The 23,718-nt window shown below is 40.2% G+C and overlaps 1 protein-coding gene across 1 annotated transcript; it reads left to right on the top strand.

Moving 5' to 3' along the window:
• Window positions 1–708: 708 nt before the first annotated feature.
• kank2 (KN motif and ankyrin repeat domains 2) lies at window positions 709–23,362 on the top strand. The gene is made up of 12 exons (XM_026929782.3): window positions 709–823; window positions 12,636–12,713; window positions 13,866–15,245; window positions 15,368–15,571; window positions 15,681–15,786; window positions 15,966–16,721; window positions 16,804–16,897; window positions 18,436–18,655; window positions 18,903–19,045; window positions 19,433–19,633; window positions 19,772–19,870; window positions 19,976–23,362. Exons 2-12 carry the CDS (start codon window positions 12,677–12,679, stop codon window positions 20,033–20,035), a joined length of 3,300 nt encoding a protein of 1,099 aa, XP_026785583.3. The 5' UTR covers window positions 709–823; window positions 12,636–12,676; the 3' UTR covers window positions 20,036–23,362.
• The last annotated feature ends 356 nt before the right edge of the window (window positions 23,363–23,718 follow it).

Here is a 23,718-nt window from a genome sequence, read left to right as displayed (position 1 = left end):
GTGTAGTGTCTCATGGTGTGGTCCTGGCCGTTGTGTTGTGTTGTGTCTCATGGTGTGGTCCTGGCCGTTGTGTTGTGTCTCATGGTGTGGTCCTGGCCGTTGTGTTGTGTTGTGTAGTGTCTCATGGTGTGGTCCTGGCCGTTGTGTTGTGTTGTGTAGTGTCTCATGGTGTGGTCTTGGCCGTTGTGTTGTGTAGTGTAGTGTCTCATGGTGTGGTCTTGGCCGTTGTGTTGTGTAGTGTCTCATGGTGTGGTCTTGGCCGTTGTGTTGTGTAGTGTAGTGTCTCATGGTGTGGTCCTGGCCGTTGTGTTGTGTTGTGTCTCATGGTGTGGTCCTGGCCGTTGTGTTGTGTCTCATGGTGTGGTCCTGGCCGTTGTGCTGTGTTGTGTAGTGTCTCATGGTGTGGTCCTGACCGTTGTGTTGTGTTGTGTTGTGTCTCATGGTATGGTCCTGGCCGTTGTGTTGTGTTGTACTGTGTTGTGTTGTGTCTCATGGTGTGGTCTTGGCCGTTGTGTTGTGTCTCATGGTGTGGTCCTGGCCGTTGTGTTGTGTAGTGTCTCGTGGTGTGGTCCTGGCCGTTGTGTTGTGTTGTGTTGTGTAGTGTCTCATGGTGTGGTCCTGGCCGTTGTGTTGTGTTGTGTTGTGTAGTGTCTCATGGTGTGGTCTTGGTCGTTGTGTTGTGTTGTGTAGTGTCTCATGGTGTGGTCCTGGCCCTTTAACAGCAGAGGGAGGGGATTCTCCTCATGCTCTGGCTCACTGCACTGTTTTTGTCTCGCTGTCAGTGAGATTGCTGGCCTTACACGGCTAAAGGGACAAGGAAAGGGTAAGCTAAATATCCATTTTAAGTCTTCTTTTTTCTAGTTCACATATATTTAGACAGGTGTGTATGAACATGCTTATGCTTTTTCTTTTTCACTTCATTTGGCATGGTGATGGCACGGTTACATTTTTGTCCGGGAACAAAGTAACGGGACGCCGACAGGGAATCGCGCTGTGTTCTGCCTGGCAGCTGGGAGAAATGATGTTCAGTATTAATCACTGATGTTCAGTATTAATCACAGTCCAGTATTAATCACAGTTCAGTATTAATCACAGTCCAGTATTAATCACAGTTCAGCTGCTTGACGCAGAGCGTCTTTTAACGAAATGCTTTGCTGACGGGAGCGCGCGCGCGCGGTGACTTTATTCTCTCAGTAGAGTAGCTCCTGCACTGACACACAGCTCTGCTTTCCTGCTGTCTGAAATGATGCGAATTTATCTTACAGCTTGTTTGATATGATGTTTAACATCTTCCCAGTTAGGGATCCAGAGGAAGGAGAAGGGGCGCTTCTACTCTGGAATAAAAAATCATGCAAAAATCAAACTTGCCTTTCCAGAGTGGGTAAATAGGCTGTAATTCGCCTGACTGAACAATATTTTGCGGGGTTATTTTTTAATTTTTTTGTAGTTGATGGGGATTTGTAGGTGTAAAGTGATCGCTTGGGCTCAGGGGAGGGGGTGGAACCGCTGCTTTCGGACACTTTCATGACTTCCAGATGTTCAGCAGATTCCTGCGTCTCTCTCAGATCCGCTGCGTTACCAGTCTTCCAGTGGTCACTGGTCTATTGTTTAATCCTCATACTTGTGACACTCCCTTCATGGATGAATTATTGTTCGAAATAGTTTTCAAATTAGCCCTTTCAAACAAACTGGAGTTTGTCGAAACTTTTGTCCAGACCACTTTAAAAAAAGGAAAAAAGACTGATCTTAGCACTGAGAAAAAAGCGTAGGCTACTCAACCCTGTCTCTGGGGTGGAACCCTCAGTGGTGGTGTGTATCTTTAATCTAGAAATGTGCATATAATCTACCTTAAAAACTTTACTCTAAAACTCCAGTTACAGTCACTTTGTGTAACTAAATCCCTTTTAAAGGTACACTACACCACTACACTGCTCCTATTATAAAATTACAATAAACCAAATATAATATTATTAAACCTATTTTTAGACATTTTATAATTCTACAGGCAGATCATTTTGCTTTTTTCTAGAAATAAATTCTTACAGAGCAAGACTAGATCTTGTTGAAATCAGTGAAAAATGTTTAGAAGTAGGTTTAATAATCTTATGTTTGGTTTGTTGCAATCTTATAATAAGAAATATTCTATCAATTCGACTACATTTAAGATATTTTCATTTCGTTTCATGACACTGTTTTGCCTTGGTGTCATTTTTTGCAGTTTATAAAGGTGAAAGATACATATTAAAGATGCAAACGATAAGAGCACCACCCCAGTGACAGGAGAAGGTACAGTTTGTATTACATCTCAAAACTCTTCAGATTTATTGCATATAAGGGAGTCTCTGTGAGAAGTATGCCAGGTATTTCTTCAAATCACATATTTCATATATCCCGAATTTACCCCCTACGACCAATAAATTAAAATAGATTATCCATCCATCCATCTTTCCATCCATCCACACTAGGGCCATAACAGTATGATGTTTCATTTTTGTTCGATGTGATGCTCTCTTGCTATGTCTCAGTATTGAACAATATCCTCAACAGGTTGCATAATGCAATAAAGTACCACTTATATTACGTATCATGTGTAATAAACAGTTAAACTTAATCAAGCTCACACTCCCTCCCTGGAAAAAGTAACTTCCTCTTTATCTCAAATCAGGAGAGGCTACAGGGATGTTTTTTTTTTCAACACGCTTCTCATAAGGACACTGAGTGGTGAACTGAAACATTACAGTGTGCCAAATCTGCTGAACCCCAAGTCTACTGAAAATGTATAATATCAATCCACCACCATATCAAAATCTTACTGAATTAGAATTTTGTGTACCATTACACATCTAATATACACTCACTAGGCACTGCATTAGGAACACCTGTACACCTACTTGTTCATGTAATTATCTAATCAGCCAATTGTGTGGAAGCAGATGAAATGCATAAAATCATGCAGATACAGCCAGCAGCTTTAGGTAATGCTCACATCAACCATTAGAATGAGGAAAATAATGCGATCTCTGTGATTCTGACTGTGGCATGATTGTTGGTGCCAGACAGGTTGGTTTGAGTATTTCTATAACTGCTGATCTCCGGGGATTTTCACACACAACAGTCTCTAGAGTTTACTCAGAATGGTGCGATAAAGAAAAACACATCCAGTGCGTGGCAGTTCTGCAGACAGAAATGCCTTGTTGATGAGAGAGGTCAGCGGAGAATGAACAGACTGGTTTGAGCTGACAGAAAGGCTACAGTAGCTCAGATAATCACTCTGTACAATTATGGTGAGCAGAAAAGCATCTCAGAATGCACAGTACTTCGACCCTTGAGGCGGATGGGCTACAACAGCAGAAGACCACGTCGGGTTCCACTTCTGTCAGCCAAGAACAGAAATATGAGGCTGCAGTGGGCACAGACTCACCAACACTGGGCAGTTGAAGACCGGAAAATGTAGCCTGGTCTGATGAATCTCGAAGTCTGTTGAGGGTCAGAATTTGGCACCAACAGCTTGACTCCATGGACCCAACCTGCCTTCAACAGTCCAGGCTGGTGGAGGTTGTGTAATGGTGTGGGGAATGTTTTCTTATCACACGTTGGGCCTGTTAATGCCAATCAATCATCGCTTGAATGCCACAGAGTATTTGATTATTCTTGCTGACCATGTGCATCCCTTCATGGCCACAATTTACCATCTTCTAATGGCTTATCATTCCAGCATGATAATGCACCATGTCACAAAGCAAAAGTTGTCTCAAACTGGTTTCATGAACATGGCAATGAGTTCAGTGTTCTTCAGTGGCCATCCCAGTCACTGGAGCTGAATCCAATAAAACACCTTTGGGATGTGGTAGAACGGGAGACTCGCAGCATGAAAGTGCACCTGAAAAATCTGCAGGAATTACGTGATGCAATAATGTCAACGTGGACCAGAATCTCAGAGGAGTGTTTCCAATATCTTGTGAAATCCATGCCATGAAGAATTGAGGCTGTTTTGAAAGCAAAGGGAGGTTTTACCCAGTATTAGTCTACTGTTCCTAATAAAGTGCTCCGTGAGTTTACACCTGTACACCTGCTTGTTCTTGCAATTATCCAATCAGCCAATTATGTGGTAGCAGTGCAGTGCATAAAATCATGCAGATGTAGGTCAAAAGCTTCAGTTATTGTTCACACCAAACATCAGAATGGGATATGATCCCAGTGACTTTGACCATGGCACGTTTAACAAGCTGATTTGACTGTTTCAGAAACTGCTGATCTCCTGGGATTCTGATGTTTGATGTGAATATTAAACTAAAGCTCTTGACTTGTAACTGCATGATTTTATGCATTGCACTATTGCTTTTTGATTAGCTGGTAGGTAACTTCATGTACATATAATAATTGTATACCTATAATTGTGCTCAATTATAATTATTGAAGGTGTCAGGGACAGGGCTTGTCTTTTTGGCAAGGCATTTTGATATACTGTTTACATGCCTTGTTTTCCTATTCAGCAGCAGCACAATGCAGACAAACCATATTTTTTCAGCAATTTAATCTAAACTTCATACATCTAAATATGAGGATGGAGGCAATGTTTTGGCTGTAATGTCTTTCACATCTTAGGAATGAATATTCCCCACTATTGTAAATTGTCAGTTTGGTACAATACTTTGCGCTGTGTTTGATAATACAATCAGTAGAAAAATCCATAGTAAATTGTATGGCTATTCACAGTAATGAATCTAGTGCACTGATTTGGAAGCATTGTCTATGTCAAGTACATCAACACTGCATTATGGGGAAAAACCTGACCCAGGATTCGTTGTGACTATCCCTACTTAGATGTTACATATGATGCAGGAACCAGTACATTTTTTTTCCTAAATTTCTTCTTAAGTACCAGCAATAAGGCAGTAAAAACTAGCCAAATTAACTACCAGAGAATCCAGTAGACTAACTTTACCAAGACTACAGTATAGTTTGGTCTAAAGTATGATATTTTTGGCATATCTATTTATTTTCAGTACTTTGCAATGTTGATGTGTCATGTATTTGTATTTTCTAGTTCAGGGACTGTTTGTTCGACTGCTGTTTATATCTAATTCTGATTGCGTAATGGATCCTTTAATTAGAGGATTGCTTAATAAAATGTTTGTTTATGATTAAAATGATTGCATTAACATGCCTCAACTGCTGTGAGCCTGGGGCCTGGAACCTGAATGTATGTGTACTCTTTCCTATGAGATGTCTCCAACCCCATTCCTCCCCCATTTTTTTTACGTTACCATTTGAGGTGTGCTCACCAAGCCCAAGTCTCGAGTGTTTCTTAAATGAAACATTAGTACCATTTATGCTTATTTACACATGTAGAAGTTTATTCCCTCATCATTTTCCCTAAATTTGTTTTTTTATCTTCACCACTCTCTCCAAACACTCTTCCTGAAGTATCCCACTCCAGACGGCTTTTCTCTATCCTTCATCACACGTAATCCCCTGATTCTCATAGGAATTCTACTTTTGTTTTTTTTTCTTTTCTTCTTGTTGCTTTAGCAATTCCTGTTGTCCCACCCATGTACCGTTTCCTGTTAGAGGTCAGTACTGTGGCCAATAATGTGATGACGTGTGTGTTGCTCTGCTCTCTCTCTCTCACTCCTGCAGTAACGTGAGCAGGGTGAGGCCCCATCCTGGGCTCTGAGTTCTGGCTGCTACACCAAATAGCGTTGGTTCCTCCATAACCACTCCCTAATGTTAAAAGCAGCCCCCATGTGTATGTGTGTGTGGGTTTGTCTGTGCAGACTATGGTGACATCAGATAGGAAGGATTTTGGCATTTGGTTGTGCTCACAAGTGCTTTCAGTAACCCAAGCAAATCTTTATTTATATTGCACTTTTCAAGATTCACTCACAAAGTACTTCACAAAGTAAAAAAATGACTTTATTTACTTAAATTAATTATAAATAAAACATAAAACAAAAACATAAGAGTGTCAGTCTAAAATTAATAAACTCACTACATATAAAAAGGAGTCACTAAATGCAAGGGAATAAAAATAATATGTTAATATGTCTTAAGATATCTACAAGTATTAAATAAAATATCTAAATAAACCTTATAGAAGTGGATAAAGTATTCCAGAGTGCTGGTGCATTCACTGAAAATACAACATTCCCCTTGGACTTAATTTTGTCCTAGGGACAGCCAAATAGCTATTTGAGATTCTAGGAATCCTCATATTACAGTAGAGGGACAAAAGATCTGAAATACACATAGAAGTACTGATTAGTTTGCCCAGAGGGTTTCCTCCACCTCTGCTATTCCATTTATGCTTAGCCCATTTCAGCACATGCACTTTGTTGACCGGATTTGTGGACTTTGAAATCTACTTGAATTTCTTTAACCAAAGGGAAAATGTAAACAGTTTGTGCACAATGTAATGTTTAACAAATACCTAAAACCTTCTGGAAGCTTCTTCAATGTCCTGTTATGACCCAGTTTTTATCTCTGTAGTCTCCTAATCATTATTTTCCTCCCTAACTGGGCAAAGGAATGACAAGAATATGATCTCTTAGAATGAGGCAGTTTAATCTGTGTGGAGAGGTTTATTGTGATTGTGCTATTATTCATGTTCAAAGCTTCAACTAAACCTCTTTTAAGCATCTCCCATTCCCTTCATCTTTACTTTGCAGTCTTTACAAGGCTATTGGCAATTGCAGGGACTTAAAGACTGAAAGCTTTCTTAAACTAACCAGACTGGAGCTTTGTCTTATTGCAGAGGGCATGTTTTTTATTGAGAAATTTCCATTTGCATCTTTTCTCCTTCTGTTTTTCCTTCTTGGTGGCACAGTGGTGCAGTGGCTAGCATTCCTGTCTCACAGCTCCAGGGTTCCTGGTTTGATCCTGAGCTCGGGTTTCTGTCTGTGTGGTGTTTCTATGCACATACTCCCTGTGTTAGTGTAGGTTTCTTCTGGGTTCCTGATGCTGATTGGTGAGTTGGCTACTCTGAATTGTGCCAAAGTGTTTGACTCTGTGTGTATGGATTGGTTTTTCCTTCTTTACACATCCCCTCTTGCTTTCTCACACCTCTGGATTTAACTTTATTTCTTTTCTAGTGCTCTTGCATGTTCTTCTCATTCTGTCCTTTTACTCTTTATATCTGTTTCTCCTGATCTTTGCCTCTCCTAAGCTATGTTGGGAGGAAGTGGGGGGACTTGTATCTGTGTCCCTGGGGAGCTGCAGCTCCCTTTCCTGTAACTCTTTCTGACCTGTACCCAAATGCCTTCATTGGTAATGAGCCATGACTCTGTGCTCTGCTTACAGTTTAATTAAGGCTGGTTGAGGGAAAATTCTTGATGTTCTCTTTAAGTGAGTTTAGCAGTCAGACTGTTAGCCTGTTAGCCAATGTGAAGGCATACTTGTGTGAACAAATGTGTACTCATATAATAAGTGATTTTACTACTGCTGTATTGTTGTTATATACATTGATTTCTTTGCAAGTTAATTAAAACAGCTGAACATTTGATATTTGGCAATGCTTTATTTTTTGTAGACACTCTTGGAGTTGGAGTGAAAAAACATCATAATTTAATCACTGCATGATACTATGTATCAGTGAAAGAATGAGACCTCTCAGCAACAGTCCAGTGTACATGAGTGTTCTCTCTCTCTCTCTCGCTCTCTCCCTCCCTCTATTAAAACCAGCTGTGGAGCTAGGGCCAGAATGAATGGTGCTTTTGTGATCTGCATGTCACTTTTTTGTTCTTTAAGGGTCTCTCTCTCTCTCTCTCTCTCTCTCTCATTCCAGGCACTGGCATGACAAAACTGCTGGAACAATATAACTCAATGTTCTCAGCTCTCAGCATGATGCTGTTCCATAATGGAATAATTTAACAAACCCACTAACATTTGAATTTTCAGATTGCACCCTTTACACTAGTGGGTTGTTGAAGAATGCATTCTGAGGGAAAACAAGAAATCCTAATCATAAAGATCAAGAAATCATAACGGTCATAGACTAACAAACACAGTGAAAAAGGAGACAGAATTTGTAGCCTACAGATAGGTGACAAATTAAAGGAAAATCTTACTAGTGCCGTAGTAAGGCAAACTGATGACTGCAAAGGATATAGCCTATGATGCATACCATATACATACTCATTAGCCCTCATGCCCTGTGGATACAGTCATTGTCATCCTGGAAGAGAACACTCTTATCAGGATGGAAATGTTTCATCATAGTATAAAGGTGATCAGCTCACTCTCACAGCTCTGCATCACAGCAGCAGTTGTATAAATATGAGCACCATCAAATGCCACAACTGAGTGGCCACACTGCTACTGCATCAAAGACAGTGGTAGTACATAACATCAGTGATGCCACTCTAACAGAATCAAGTATAAGGTGTGAACATTCCTACTATACTCCTATAAATACCTATTATACGCCCATAAATTCATCTAATCTGATCATAATTATCAAGCTCTAGCTGTCTATGGGAGGCTAGTGCTTTTTGGGTTGATGGAGAGAGTGACTGGGCTTGGTGAATGTTAATCTATTCCAGCTTTAGGAGTGTGAGTCATTAGAAGCATTTACAGTTTTTTTTTTGTTTTTGTTTTTTTTTCTTAGTTGCTAATAAGCATTAGTCATTACCATGTTCACGTCATACCTATCTCTGTACAAACACCCAGATTAGCACATCAGCTCATTTCATGACCAGAATGCACTATAACTAAGAAAATGACACAAACACATTTCAAAATAAACTCTTAGGCCTATTGAAACACTAGTACTACATGTCTTGTAACAAGAACACTGTCGATTAGAGCAAAAGCATGCAAAAGGACCCTAACAGCTGGTGTCATTATAGTAAATTATCTATACAATATGTACTGATTGATGTTATTTTTTTAACTTTAGTTTGTTTTGTATTGTAACTGATAATTTTCCCTTACTTTCAATCTCATGACTGTACATATTATGCTGTATACATCAGGGAAAAAACAATTTAAAATAAAAACAGTTAGATGATTTTGAAAAATAAAAATATAAACACTTGATCATAAGCTTTCCAAATCTGCTGTAGGATTAAGTATTAGTACATAATGTAAGAGGAAAAGCAATGTAAAAGTAAAAATTAAAAAAGTAAATCAAAGTGAAAATTAGTGTGTGGCCGCACGAGGCTTTATTACAGGCTCAGACCTTCTTTAGAGGTTATCTGTAAATGAATTAGGCACTCTATATTGGATTTGTGGTATGATATTCCTGCACACACAGAGCTGCTGGTACCTCTCTGATGAGAATATTCACTGTGGCCCTTTTTAGGGATTTGATTTAGTTCAGTATACTATTTCTAATCTAATTTGACAACAGCCTCCTATCCATTTGGTTTGGAACATGAATGTAATTGATTTGGACACAAATTATGTAAGCATTTGTAAAGTTGGCTGTAGAAATTCATAGTTTTGCTGGTGATGGAAACCAAGTGGAAAATGTACGCAAAAATGTTGAATACATTTTATGTCAAACAATAAACAATGTATTTACAGTTTGGTCCACATAGAGTGCTGTTGCGCTAACTGTGTGCAGAGTTTTGAAAAAGTGAACTTAGTAGTGACTAATGCTTGTTGGTCAAAAAAAAAAAAAAAAAATCTTTGCTCAATGTTACTGTGCTGAGTTTTCCCAGACATCAGAAGGACTTGCCAAGCCTCATGTTGTTGTGGACCTAGGCGAGGGGGAGGTGTGGTGTTTGTAATGGTAAGCAGTAAGGATGTGGAACCCAGCAGCATATTTAAAGCAAAGATGGAATTTGGCTCTCTACTCCTACAGATAATGGTCCACTTTAGGCTCTATGTTTATATTTTTATGCATTTCAATTCAGGGTCTGTGATATTCCTGGTGTGGTGCTGGGAAGAATCACACACATGGTCATTACATGTCTGCATATAATTCAAAGAAGCCAGTGTTGGACTGTGCTGCTCATAAATTCCATATTTTTTTCCTTCAAAATTGAGGCACCATCCTAAAGAAAGGGAGGGAGCAGAAAGAGGACAGAAGGAAAGAATGGTTGAAGCTGGGTGGAGAGGTGCAGTTGTAGCACTTTGAATCATTTCTGCACTGAGGCAACGCCTTCAAAACCTGACCCCAAAAACACGCAGAGATTTTTGGGTGCAAGGAATGCATTTCTGACTTCAAGAAAAGTGTCCACTCTTTATGGTTTTGAATTTCACATGCTAACACACACTATGATGTCTTTTGTATGCTTTAGGAATCTAGCTGCCTATATACACTTCAGCTTACATGATACTTATCCTTAATATAGACTTTATTACTTGGTAAAAAAACAAATCTTTCTCTAAACTCTAAATGATTTTACTTAGTTATGGGATATGGGGCATCTGAGAATTGATAACTGTTGGAGATGTGTTTCCTTCCTTTATAGACAAGAAGAGTAAATGGACCCTGGTATGGAAGGAATGTAGAGATGGGTGTTAGAGAAACCAGAGAGTGTGATATCTGTCCAGGGCAGGGTTTTTTTGGTTGTTGTTGTTGTTATTGTTATTGTTGTTGTTGTTTTTTCTTTTTTTCTTTTTTTTTTACGTTGACTTGGGTAGACAGAAAAATTGGCCATATTAGTGAAATCCCCCACACAGCTTCCTGTGGAGGGGATGAGCATCGCCATCTCTGTTCAATATCAACTCAGTTAAACACTGTTTATGGTCTGCCATGCAGGGGGGAAGGTCACTGCTTCGTGCATGCACACACTCACACAAACACACATACCATACCATAAGCTCTCAGACTAATACTGCTCTGCTCAGGGAACTCACATTGCTGGCATGAATGGGGGAGGGTTGTTTGGAATACGGGGCAAAGCATTGGGGGGCAGAACAGAAAGGAAAGGAAACAATGAATTAGAAGAACAGTGAATGTCTTAAGTTGGGCAGTAGAGACAGTTGGAGAGGAGAAAAAGAGGTGGAGTGTATTCAGGAAAAGGACAGTGAGACCAAAATAGTGGGAAAGCATGCTGAGAGGAGAAGACATTTTGGATGATACTGAGATGTTTGTCATACTGTCAGACTCTAAATATACCTTTATCATTTGCTTCCCCTTAAAGTCTGTCCTCTACCCCCCTGCTGAGTTTTTCACACACACACATGTACAAAATGACACAGACAACAGCATATTCAGATGCATGTCTGTGCAGAGATTTTTGTCTCTTCTCTGAAACCCATGGTTAAACTGCAGATGACTTGCACCATAGCTGTATTCCATTTTTGCTAAGCAAATCAAGGTTATATAAATTCCCTTTTTGCTGTACCCATATATCATCCAACTAGACTTATAGTAGACAAGAGCATTAGAGAAAGAATGACAGCATACAGTGGGAAAGAAGATAAAAGGATTGTTTGTGTGCTGAAAAGGTCACAAAAATACTGAGTGAGTTTCGTCAGTGTTTCAGAGTGCCCTAGATTTCCTGGTGCAGCCTTGGACAGGCTCAGGGTAAAGGTTTTGGTGTGAAATAGAAAGCAGTGCCCATGTTTGAACAAAAAAATTGATCAGGGCTGACCTCAGCCAAGTGGACAAAGGGCTGTCAGATCTGAAACTGTTTTAATGGAATAAACACGGATAGCCAAGGGAGGGATGGATCATGTGTACAACACCCCCAGCCTCCTTCCCCCACAGTAATTACCTAGAAAATTAATTTTTGGCAAGGATACTCTAGCTCCAGTAACCATATGCAAATTGAAGAGGGTACACGCTCAAGTCTGCTGGATATTTAATGTAATCGTGCTCTGTGAAAAAACATCATGCTAAGTTAAAAGCTAATATGAATATATGCACCCTTTCTCAGAGCATGTTTTGTTCGGCCAAACTGTTTTAAACGTGGAATAGGTCTCTGCTTGAGTTGGGATGCACCACTGAGAGACAGGAAGGAGGAAGAGGAGACAGCAGTCATCTGCAATCTCCTGATCCTCAGCTGACTAGGGGGAGGGGGGAGAGAACGAGGGAGGTACTGGAAAAGCAAAAACGAAGAAAAAGGGAGTTGGACAGAGGTGGAAGGCAAGTGAGAGGGAGAGTGTGTGTGTGTGTGTGTGTGTGTGTGTGTGTGTGTGTGTGTGTGTGTGAGAGAGAGAGAGAGAGAGAGTGCGTATTTTCTTTTTCCAGTACCTCCATATGGAGAACCATCGAGAGAGAAATGATTCCTAATAAGGTTGCAACGAGAAGCGCTTTCTCCACAAGTATCTGTAGCTGCCAGGGAAAGTTTCCTTTCCATTCTCTTTCCTTTAAGTGTGAGACCCAGAAGCAAACAGAAAATATTCCAATCCCTGTAGTGGAGAGAGACAGCAAACCAAGTCAGAAAGGCTCTTATGGACTACAAGGGGTCAAATTAAACCATAACAAACTGTAAAGTACCCACATTACACATTGATGCTGACTGCTGGCTTCGTCCTCTGCCTTTGAACGAACGGGTAGAATAACACTCCTGATCAAGGCCGTTTGTGTAGTGTTGTAGACCCCACGTTGGGGCATTTTTTTTCTGAGTGGAGGCAGCTGGCCTTCTGTGTCACTGGATGAATGATGAGAAAGTTGCTCATGCAGTAACAGTAACTCTCTCTCTCTCTCTCTCTCTCTCTCTCTATTTGTCCTTTTTTAGTTTTTGTATGTGATGGTGTTACAGGAGGTTGCTATTGAATCATGGCTCAAGTGCTACATATGGACACCAGCTTTCCAGGTTGGTTATTTTTGCATTATACATCTTAGCATTGCATCATTTGTAACCACTGATGCAGTCTGCAAAGATAGATAGATAGATAGATAGATAGATAAATTATTAAATCGTGCAATTGCAAACTCATGGTACATGGTACAATGTGATCAATCATATGATCACTCACAGATGATAGTACATGTCTGATACTAATATCTGCATTCTCAAGAAAAGACACATTCTACAGTGTAAACAGTGGCATAGGTTTCATTTAATCTTTATTGGGGGCAGTTGTATGAGTTTTATACTATATATTAACTATAACATTATTGTTGCTAAGGATATAGACCTGTTGCACTAGTTAATTAACTAGTGCAACAGGTCTATATCCTTAGCAACAATAATGTTATAGTTAATATACACAGCAATTCAGTATTTCTAAATTGAACATTGATTCCTGTCATTAAAATCTACTAAATACTGTCTATAGTCTTTTTAGCAACAAGGCTGTACAGGGAAACCCTATATGAACCACAGATCAACTAACGTAATGGCCTATGTAATGGTTTGTAATGTGGCTAGTGTCAGATGCATGGTTTATAGTTGTTTCAGAAGGTTTTAAATTGTGATTGGATTGGAAACAGTCAATCCAGTCAGGCTGTTTATAAATAATAAAACTCTTTATAAATAACCACCTTCTCTATAGGTGAGCATGCTCTTTACACCAATTATAACTATATAAGTGTTACATGAAGAAATCCTAATTCTTGCTCGGCAGCATGTATAAATCATACATCATAAAATATGGCTAACAGTCATATGGAATGACATTTAAAAGGAGATGAAAAAGGAAGCTGGCCATTTTATGGTAATGAAACATGTGGACAGGTTAATTAATATTTTTAAAAAGTGTTTGGATCACATTCTTTCACAAGACTTTCTAACAGACTGCATTAAAAACCAATACCGGAGACACGTCCCAGCATCCCCAGTTACACATATGGCCAGAGATTTTCTGTTATTATTTTCTGAAAATATTTACAAATGGACATATTTACCAAAAGAATTAGGTTTGCTAGATGTCTATAGCCTACCATTAATGCTATTCTCTGTTGTCTGGCTAAGACATTAGAGTGAGATTTACACTGGTTTAAAGTTGATTACCCCACTTTGCAGGGAAGATTAACTCTACAGTCCCCACTTCCCTGCACCCGAAGGATACGGAGGCTCCTTACTCAGTAGAGACCCCCTATGGTTACCGTCTGGATCTGGACTTCCTCAAATATGTTAATGACATTGAAAAGGGTAACACTATAAAGAGGGTCCCTGTTCAGCGACGTCCACGCTATGGTTCTCTGCCCCGTGGTTATGGATACACTGGCTCATGGTGGACCTCCACTGAGTCATTGTGCTCCAATGCCAGCATGGACAGCCGCCACTCATCCTATTCATACTGTGCACCAGGCTATCACACCTCTCAGCGTCCAAACTTCAGCATGGCCCGTGTGGAGAAGACTCTGCTAGATGCACGGCGAAAGCTGGAGGAAGAGAAGGACACTCGCTTTTCCAACTTAGGCAGCATGCACAGCAGTGTTGCTGGCTCCAACACCTCTCTGTCCAGTGCCCACAGCTTCAATCGTGCTCAGGGAGGGGGAAGTTCATACACACCTGCCAGCTCAGGCCTGTCCACACCCGTATCTCCCACCCCAGCCCACCTACAGCATGTACGTGAGCAGATGGCCATGGCCCTTAAGAAGATCCGGGATCTGGAAGAGCAAGTGAAGACCATTCCTGTGCTGCAAGTGAAGATCTCCGTGCTGCAGGAGGAAAAGCGACAGCTTAGTGTGCAGCTAAAAAGTCAGAAGTTCTTGGGCCACACCCATGGGTTCAGCCGTGGGCGGCCACGTGGAGAGCTCTACATTGACATTCCAGAGGAGGGAGTGGAAGCTGGTACCAGTAAGGTGGAGGTGGGACTCTCACCCACTACCCCTGATAGCTCACGTCAGGACTCAGGCTGTGAGATAGAAGATACTGTGATCATGGGCAGTGTTCAGCCAGGGACCAGGAAAGAGGTTCGAACCATTGGTGTGGGTCCAGGCAATAAGGAGAAAAATACTTGCCAGGTGGGTGTAGGTGTGAGGGAGGAAGACTTGGGCTTTCTGCCAGAGACAGAAGTTCTGAAGTCCAAAGTGGACCAGTTGGAGGTGCAGCTGAGAAAGACTATGCAAGAGCTACAGAGTGCCCAGATGCAGGTGGAGGCAGTGCAGAAGGAGAGGCAGGGTGGGACCCTGCAGGCCGATCATGCTGTGAGGGCCACCAGCCTGGGCTGGCAGGATCAGCACGACCTGGGAGGTGCTGGCCTCCACACACTGGTCAGCTTTACCCAGCAAGGACAACAGAAGCAGCAGAGGACCGTGGGGATCCAGGTGTACACGCTGGAGCAGCCTATGGTGATGCTCAGGACTCAGCAATGCAGCACCTCCAGCCGACCTCTATCTGCACCCCTGCTGGAGGGAACTCCTCACAGAGGATATGCAGAGCCTCTGAGTGCAGAAGGTATGTATTGATACCACAATTCCAATACTGCCTTTTCCATTGTTTACCTGTCACTTAAAAAGTGTAATAGTCAATGTTAAATCTTGTTGTGTTTTGTGTTCTCCTTCTGCCTACTGTCCCAGAATCAATTGCAGTAAGCTCCAAACAGGTAAGAGAGGTCCTAAGAAGTGAATTGTCCACATCAGTGCCAGTCACCACCCCTTCTAGTGTTATGCAGACAAACTACAGCCAAGCAGCTCCCCTTTGCCAGAGGCTGAGGGACAGAGAACAGAAACAGCAGTTGGCCACAGAAGTTATGCACTCACATGAAAGTGCACCCCAACCAGGTATGTCTTTTGCCATTCTTCCATTCAATGAGTTTGTATGTATACATGAATATATGCATCTCAACAGGTTTTTAAACAATAACATTAAGGACCCTTATTTCTTTTAAAGCCTCTCCTCATTCCAGCTTGAGATCAATCATGAAGCATAAGGCAGACAGAGAACCAGGCTCTTCTTCAACCCAGAAGAATCTGCAGTTCATAGGCGTGAATGGAGGGTAAAATTAATATGTATTCCATAACTTTCAGCATTTTTACTGTGTAATTATTATATAACATATTATTTAAGTGCTGTATATTAGTTAGTGGAACCTACTTATCATTTTCTCTGTCCTCTTGTAGTAACTTTTTGTAGTAACTATTCAATGAGAGCAGTAACTACAGGTATGAACTACAGGTATGAGTCCACTTCATCAGAGAGCAGTTCTGAGAGTTCAGATGATGAGAGTGATGCAAGCGAATATCATGAAGCCACTGAGAAACTACCGGAATCTCCAGCTCATCACCCTCAGGCTACCTCTGTCAGCAGTTCTGCTGTTTCTGTCCCTGTAATTCCCAAATCTATAGAGACAGCAAATGCCCAGCACAGCAACGCCCCACTTTTACTTAATGAGGGCTCAGGTTTGCATAGCATCACCCAATCACCAGCCTTGGACACAGCCACATGTCAACATGTTATAATGTCACCAGCCTCAGATTCTGACAAATGGCACTCTGCAATCCAGTCGTCTACAACTGCCATGGCTCCTCAGGAGACTCATATCCTGTCAGCAGAATCAGATTCCATTCAGCAATATACCACCAAAAACACTGCCATTTGCCCTGAACATAGTTCCAACGAATCATCAGCAGTCTGCATGACATTGGGACAAACTGTTAACCAACCCCAAGCCACTAGCTCAGATAGCCAGCAAAATTCTAACCAGCCAGAATCCTCAGGCCTGACCACTGAAGAGCCCACTGCTCTATCGCATACCACTGGTGCTTCTTATCCAGATGACAGCCAATCACAACCCACTGACCTCACTCCATACCAGCAAACTGTGCAGCTGAAGGCTTCAGATGTTTCTGACCAACAGGATACAGGCAAATCTCCAGTCGGCAGTCCAACTGAAAACACCTGCTCAAACAAAGCACCTGAACAAGAAAGCAGGTGTGGTACAAATTCTAAATTTGTTATTTGTATAAACAACAATGAGTGTTATAATTCAACTAATGCATCATTGCCTCTTCAGTTTCAGAGGGGAACTGAGTGACAGCTGCATGACAGCTCTTCATACCTTGCAGAAAGCACTTGGTGAACCAAATGCTTTTAGCCAACAGGGGGCGGTATGTATTTTTGGGGAGCTATTTAGAAATTATGTAACATAATAGTTACCAGTTACCTAAAAGGGATGGGCAAATGTTTGTGGACACCTACTGCAGTCATGTGTGGTTCTTCCCCAGACTCTTCCTCCACAAACTTCCACAAAGTTGGAAGCACACAATTGTGTAGGATGTTTAGGATTTGTATGCTGTAGCACTACAATTTCCCTTCACTGGAGCTAAGGGGTTCCAGCATGACAATGTCCCTGTGCACCTCCATGAAGACTTGATTTGCCAAGGTTGGAGTGGAAGAACCTCCTCACCAGATCAGCGCCTGACCTCTCTAATGCTCTTGTAGCTGAATGAACACGAATCCCACAGCCACGCTCCAAAATCTAGTGGAAAGCTTCCCAGAAGAGTGGAGCTTATTATAACAGCAAAGGGGGGGAATAAATCTGGAATGTTCAACAAGCACATATGGGTGTGATGGTCAGGTGTCCACAAAACTTTGACCATATAGTGTGTATATATAAGAAAAAACTAAAAAACTATAAGCTATAAGCTTAATAAGAAATAAGCTATAGTGATCTGTACACATACAAGATGAAGAAAACAGTTGTGTTTTATGAGGTTGGTAAGTATACACAGGTGATTTTTTTTTTACATTTAACATTAAAAAAATTTCTTGATGTGTTACCCTCCTACCTTCCTGGCAAATGGAAACATCATTAGGAAAGAGTGTTTTACATTGTTATGTTATACCACCATGCAAAGCAATCATTGGACTTATTGATTTCCATGAGATGATTGCCCATACCATTATGGATCCCTTGGCTGTACTTACCAGTTGGCAGCAGACATTGTGGATTAAAGGCATCATTTGGATTCTTCTAAACATAAATCTGTTTAGATTGATTGAAAGTTGACCATTTTTTCCCACTGCTCACTGCTTGTTTTAGGCATCTTCATGTATTGGCTGTTGATTTGAGTTTGCAGATGGCAGCTTGCCTGAATTTTAGCTTTGTAAATCTTATAATGAACAGAGCTTGTTGAGACTGGGTCATAGACAATGTGTTTTCAACATTTAATTTTGTGGTTATTTTCATGGCTGCCTTTATGGGTCATTTAGTTGCTACTCTACAGCTTGATGATGCTGTTTGTCTATGTTTGGTATAACTTGCCAACCAAAATTGAAGCTGAAATTGTTACCTTTGAAGGATTTAAGAATTTTCTGATTTTCGTTCCTTATGCACCTGTAATTTGGACACTGACTATTTGGCCAATTTTGAACTCTGTTAGTTGCCTCATGTTGCCTTTATAGCTGGTACATGATGTTAGATGGGAATCAACCTAATATAACTCACCGGTGCAGCCCTGTTTCTAGTTGACATTTAGTCAACTTAAAGTAAAAGTCTCTTTTATTTTTTCCACCCCATGTTTATATTTACATTCCTTATGGTCAACAACACTCCCAGTGCTTTTATTTTTCTGCAACCCCACATTTGCTCCAGTCACCTGCCTGTACATCTGTTTGAAGTCTTTTGCAACTATGCTTCTTCCAGAGAACAGCCTACACCACAGTGTTACAGGAGTGGCTGCGTGTCTCATGTCATAAATCTGCGGACACAGCAGTGGTCCGAGCCTACATGGATGCCTTTGCCTCTGTCTCACCTCAGCTGCTGGAATTTGTGATCAATATGGCTGATGGGAATGGAAACACAGCACTGCACTACACTGTCTCACACTCCAACTTTCCTGTGGTTAAACTGTTACTGGACACAGGTCAGTCTCTGTGATGGACAATATTAACTTTATATACACAGTATTCATGGCATTAAACAGTAATGGCATTGCCAGTTAGATGATGAGTTTAATCAGATGTATTAAAGAAGGAAAATATCTGAAATGTGCAGTGCCATGGCCAGTAAAGTTGACTGACATGCTGATTGAGCCTGTATTGGGTACATGTACCATGGAGACTGTGTTGCTTTTGTTCACTAGCTGACAAATCTGTGTGTGCTCTATGCAGGTCTATGTAATGCAGATAAGCAGAACAAGGCTGGCTACACAGCTATCATGCTGACAGCTCTGGCTGCGTTCCACTCTGAAAGTGACCTTCAGACGGTTCTGCAGCTGCTCCGCACTGGAGATGTCAATGCCAAGGCTAGCCAGGTGCGCCCCCTACTGGCCAAAGAGAATAGTTACAGTTATGAGGAAACAGACATTTTCACTCAACTCTACATTAACTCTCTAAAGAGCCTCTGTGATTAATAGCATTTTTTAATCTCCTCTGAATGATGGTGATTCTGAAGACACAGGTCTTTTCTTGTAATAATATTTACTAGAAAAATCATCGAGTAAAATGTTTGAATTAGCAGGGGAGCTGTTGGACTCTCGGTTCTGCCAAAAAGAGCATGAGCTTCCCAAAGAGTGTGTGTTTGGCCCTGTTTGGATGTAATATTATCATTTGTCTTGAGTGATCCAATCACAAGTGGACAACCGAGACAGATGTTAATACCAAGTATGAACAGGGCCTTCTTGTGTGTTGGCATATTCTAGGCTGGGCAGACAGCTCTGATGCTGGCAGTGAGTCATGGCCGAGGAGACATGGTTAGAGCTCTGCTGTGTTGCGGAGCTCAGGTCAATCTTCAGGATGACGATGGCTCCACAGCCCTCATGTGTGCCTGTGAGCACGGTCACGTGGACATTGTGCGCCAGCTTCTTTCTGTACCAGGCTGTGATGCCACTCTCACTGATAATGTGAGTGCTCCATCTATTCCTTTTCTTATGAAAGTGGTATATGTTTTTTATCACTATAAAAAAAATAGCTGAATATACATGGATCATATTGTTTCCAAAATTTCCATGAGTGTTTCTTTGTTAACTTTATTCCCTCAGGATGGCAGCACTGCTCTCTCCATAGCACTAGAGGCCAGTCAGAATGACATTGCGGTGCTTCTATATGCCCATCTGAATTTTGCCAAACCTCCTTCCCCTGTAAGAAAAATCACATGTACTTATTATTATGCAACTCATGCATGCTGTATTTGTTATTGTGTCTACCACTGAGCATTTACGGCTTTATGTTTTTATTACTCTCAGGTGTCTCCAAAGTCTCAAATTGTAGGATCCCCACCGTCTTCATCAGAAATCCTAAAATGAAACACTAAGGCTGATTCCTCTGTGCATACAGTTGATCTGTGCAAATATATCTGTTTTTATATATATGTATATGTATCCACTGTTATTATCAATTAATTCTATGCTACTGCATTTTTCAGTGGTTTCAGTGTGTCCTTTACACACAGCTTTCCAAACCTGAGGCCTCATTTATTAAATCCTAAATTCCAGTGATATGATCTAATATTACAAATGACGTACCAGTGGGGTACTATGAAACCTGAATCTGACATGAAAATGTTCTTATAAATACGCAAAGTGAAAAACAATTTCATTTTTGTCTTATGCACCGTTATACTAGTGCACTCACTTTTTCTCTGATGGGGGACTTTTAGCCATTCCAGTGTGACATTAAGTGAATTATTTAATTAATGAATGAATCTAACATTGATAATGAAAATGTTGAGGAAAATCTGAAGTAAAAAAGAGACATTAAAACATACATGGCAGAGAAAGGGTAGTTAAGCATAATGAACAGCAGGGTTTTACTGACTTTTAAATGCTCAATAAATAAAGAAATAATCAAGCAAACAAACAAATAAATAAAATGTCTTCTGTAGCTCTTATAGACATCGCCAATGGACTTTTATTTAAAGGACGTTTTTTCAAAATTGATTACACTGATTTATATACGACCATGAGTGGCTTCCAATATCTAATGAAAAGTATCTGGAAAGGCATGTAGCCTGATAATGATAAGAATAAAGAAATAATAGAGACATGTCATGACCCATGTCCTTAATGGTTGTGCCAGAATTGTTCAGGTGATTAGACACTTTATTGTCTACTTGACGTTGAGAACTCAGTATGTCTTGAGGAATTATCAGAGAAGAATAAAATATCCTGTATTCACAGGGATCTCACAAAATACACTATATGGCTGAAAGTTTGTGGACACCTGACCCTCACACCCATCTGTCTCATCCAGATTTAGTCCCCTTTGCTCTTCTGGGAAGCTTTCCACTAGATGTTGGAGCGTGGCTGTGGGGATTTGGGTTCATTCAGCTACAAGAGCATTAGTGAGGTCAGGCGCTGATGTTGGGATGTCGAGGATGTCTGGGGTGCAGTCGGTGTTCCAGTTCATCCCAAAGGTGTTCAGTGGGGTTGAGGTCAGGGCTCTGTGCAGGACACTCGAGTTCTTCCACTCCAACCTTCACACACCATGTCTTCATGGAGCTCGCTTTGTGCACAGGAGCATTGTCATGCTGGAACAGGTTTGGGCCTCTTAGTTGCAGTGAAGGGAAATTGTAATACTACAGCATACTACACTCTATACAATTGTGTGCTTCTAACTTTCTGGTAACAGTCTGAGGAAGAACCACATCTGGGTGTGATGGTCAGGTGTCCAGAACCTTTTGAACATATAGAGAATATCGTTATGAAACATTCAGTTTACTATTGCCACTCCAGATCAAAATTGTAAATCTGAATAAAATGTATGTTTACTGTCATGGCCTTTGTTGGGGGTTCTGATTACTAGACATGAAGACATTTGGGTTTGATTTGGGTTTGTTTATTATTTTCAAGGTTTTTTTTTTTTTAACAGTGAGGGTGTGACAGTCTGTACATATTTATGTCCCGTGATCATGGCATGTTGTCCAAGGCCTGCAGGTCTGATGGTGGCTGCCTGTAATTTTTTTCTTCTTCTTTAAGCAACAAACCTAGGTGAATTTTATAAATGTTTTTCCAGTGACTAAACAATCACCTGTAATGTTGCCACTCTAAGAGATTATATGAGAAAACTGATTTTAACTTGGATATACATTCAGCGCCATATTTATTGGCACCCTAAGAAAAGAATATGTCCCCAACAATCAAGGATAAGCACTTTTTCAGATGAGTGACATATGTCTAGGACTTTTGTCTGATCAATTAGCGTGTCAGATGGTATAATAAGATATTCTTTGTCTCTGACATTCAAAGACAAAATATACACTTAATATACAGTTAATAAATGAGACCCCTGGTTTCCAATGCCACAATACTTTGAAGTCTGATCAATTTAATTCCATAGACTAGTCTACCTAGAATTTCTCCTGTTTTAACTTTGGCTCTGAATAAGGTGTCATACATACTAGATTAGTAAATTTGTCTTTGTAAATGGATCATTTCCATGATCAGAAGTCTCATATCAGTATTAATTTGCTCATTCTCTTCAACTAATTAGGTCAAAGTGGAAGTTTGTTTACTTGATTAAAATAGTACTAGCTAATTAATTACTACTCTGACTATAATTCATTCATTCATTAATTCATTCATTAATTCATCTTCAGTAAGTGCTTTATCCTGGTCAGGGTCACTCTGAATTCTGAGCATGAGGCAGGAATACACCTTGGATGGGGTGCCAGGTTGCTTATAATGTTGTGGTATTTTTACTCTTTGAATGCAATCATTAATAGTTGTCATTTCTACACATATACAGCAATGTCACAAATAGAATCTATACTGACTCACCCTAGCTTTGTTCTGTGTGAAAACTAACAGCAATATTACATATGCTCCATACTATAGACTGTTGAATAGACTTATACAGTAGCTATACTTGTATAGTGTAGTTTCAGTGTGGACTTTTTGCCTCAGAAAATGAAAAAAATCAGAAAATCAGTTTTAGAATGCATATTTCACACTATGAACAATTACATCCCAAATGGCACAACAGATAAGTTGATACTTAGACTGAGTTCTGCAAAACCACTAAAAAATTTTGTTGTGTGTGTGTGTGTGTGTGTGTGTGTGTATATACAACAAGTGGTTGTAAACAAAGGTATCATGAAAAATAAGGCTTCTTCATGACTGCATTAAGGTACTAACTTGTATGAGGAATGTGGCTAAAGGTTTCCTAATGACTGGATGAGCTGCTGTGGTAGAATCTGGTGGGGTTTGATGCTGAAATAATCAGTAAATTATGGGGCTCCTTCATCAGTTTCTGTTCTTATGTGGGTCTAGAAAGTGTAAAAAAAAAGGCTCAGAACTATCGATGAAGAATGTGCTGTATAAGATTTTTAGAAATAAGGATAATATATGCCGTGTCCAAACGTTTAATTGCTTTTCTATACAATTTTTAGCTTTTGAAACACGGTCATTGAATTGAAACATTGTGTAACTTGATGGCTAATTAGGTTTTTATACACACTTTATTATCACTAGTTTAGGAACTAATTTGTTTTATAATCTTTTATATTTGTTTTATTTAGACTAACTCTAACTTTATATCTTTATCTGTGACAACTATGTATGTCTTTTTGGCACCTTTGACTCTTCATTTGTAATTAGTATTGTCACCTTTATAAATAAATCCTCACTTTGTTATGGTTGTGTCCCATTTTTTGAGAAATCAATATAGACCTTGTATAAGTTGCTTATTCTGAAATATCTTTGTTAAATGTGTAGGATGTTGTTTGTGGAGGCACGTTGTGATTCTTTGGGTTATTTTGTATATTTCACCTACGCCAGGGGGCGCTGGAAGACAAGTCCAAATTATGTTTTCATATGCAGTGTGTGTGTGTGTGTGTGTGTGTGTGTGTGTGTGTGTGTGTGTGTGTGTGTGTGTGTGTGTGTGTGTATATATATATATATATATATATATATATATATATATATATATATATACAGTCAGGTCCAATGACAGAGTTTTTGTGATTTTGCCTTTATACACCACCACAATG

Source organism: Pangasianodon hypophthalmus, chromosome 23, assembly GCF_027358585.1.
Source record: "Pangasianodon hypophthalmus isolate fPanHyp1 chromosome 23, fPanHyp1.pri, whole genome shotgun sequence".
In the NCBI taxonomy this organism is placed as follows: domain Eukaryota; kingdom Metazoa; phylum Chordata; class Actinopteri; order Siluriformes; family Pangasiidae; genus Pangasianodon; species Pangasianodon hypophthalmus.
Note: the sequence above shows the minus strand (reverse complement) of the source record. Positions and strands in the feature narration are given on the sequence as shown.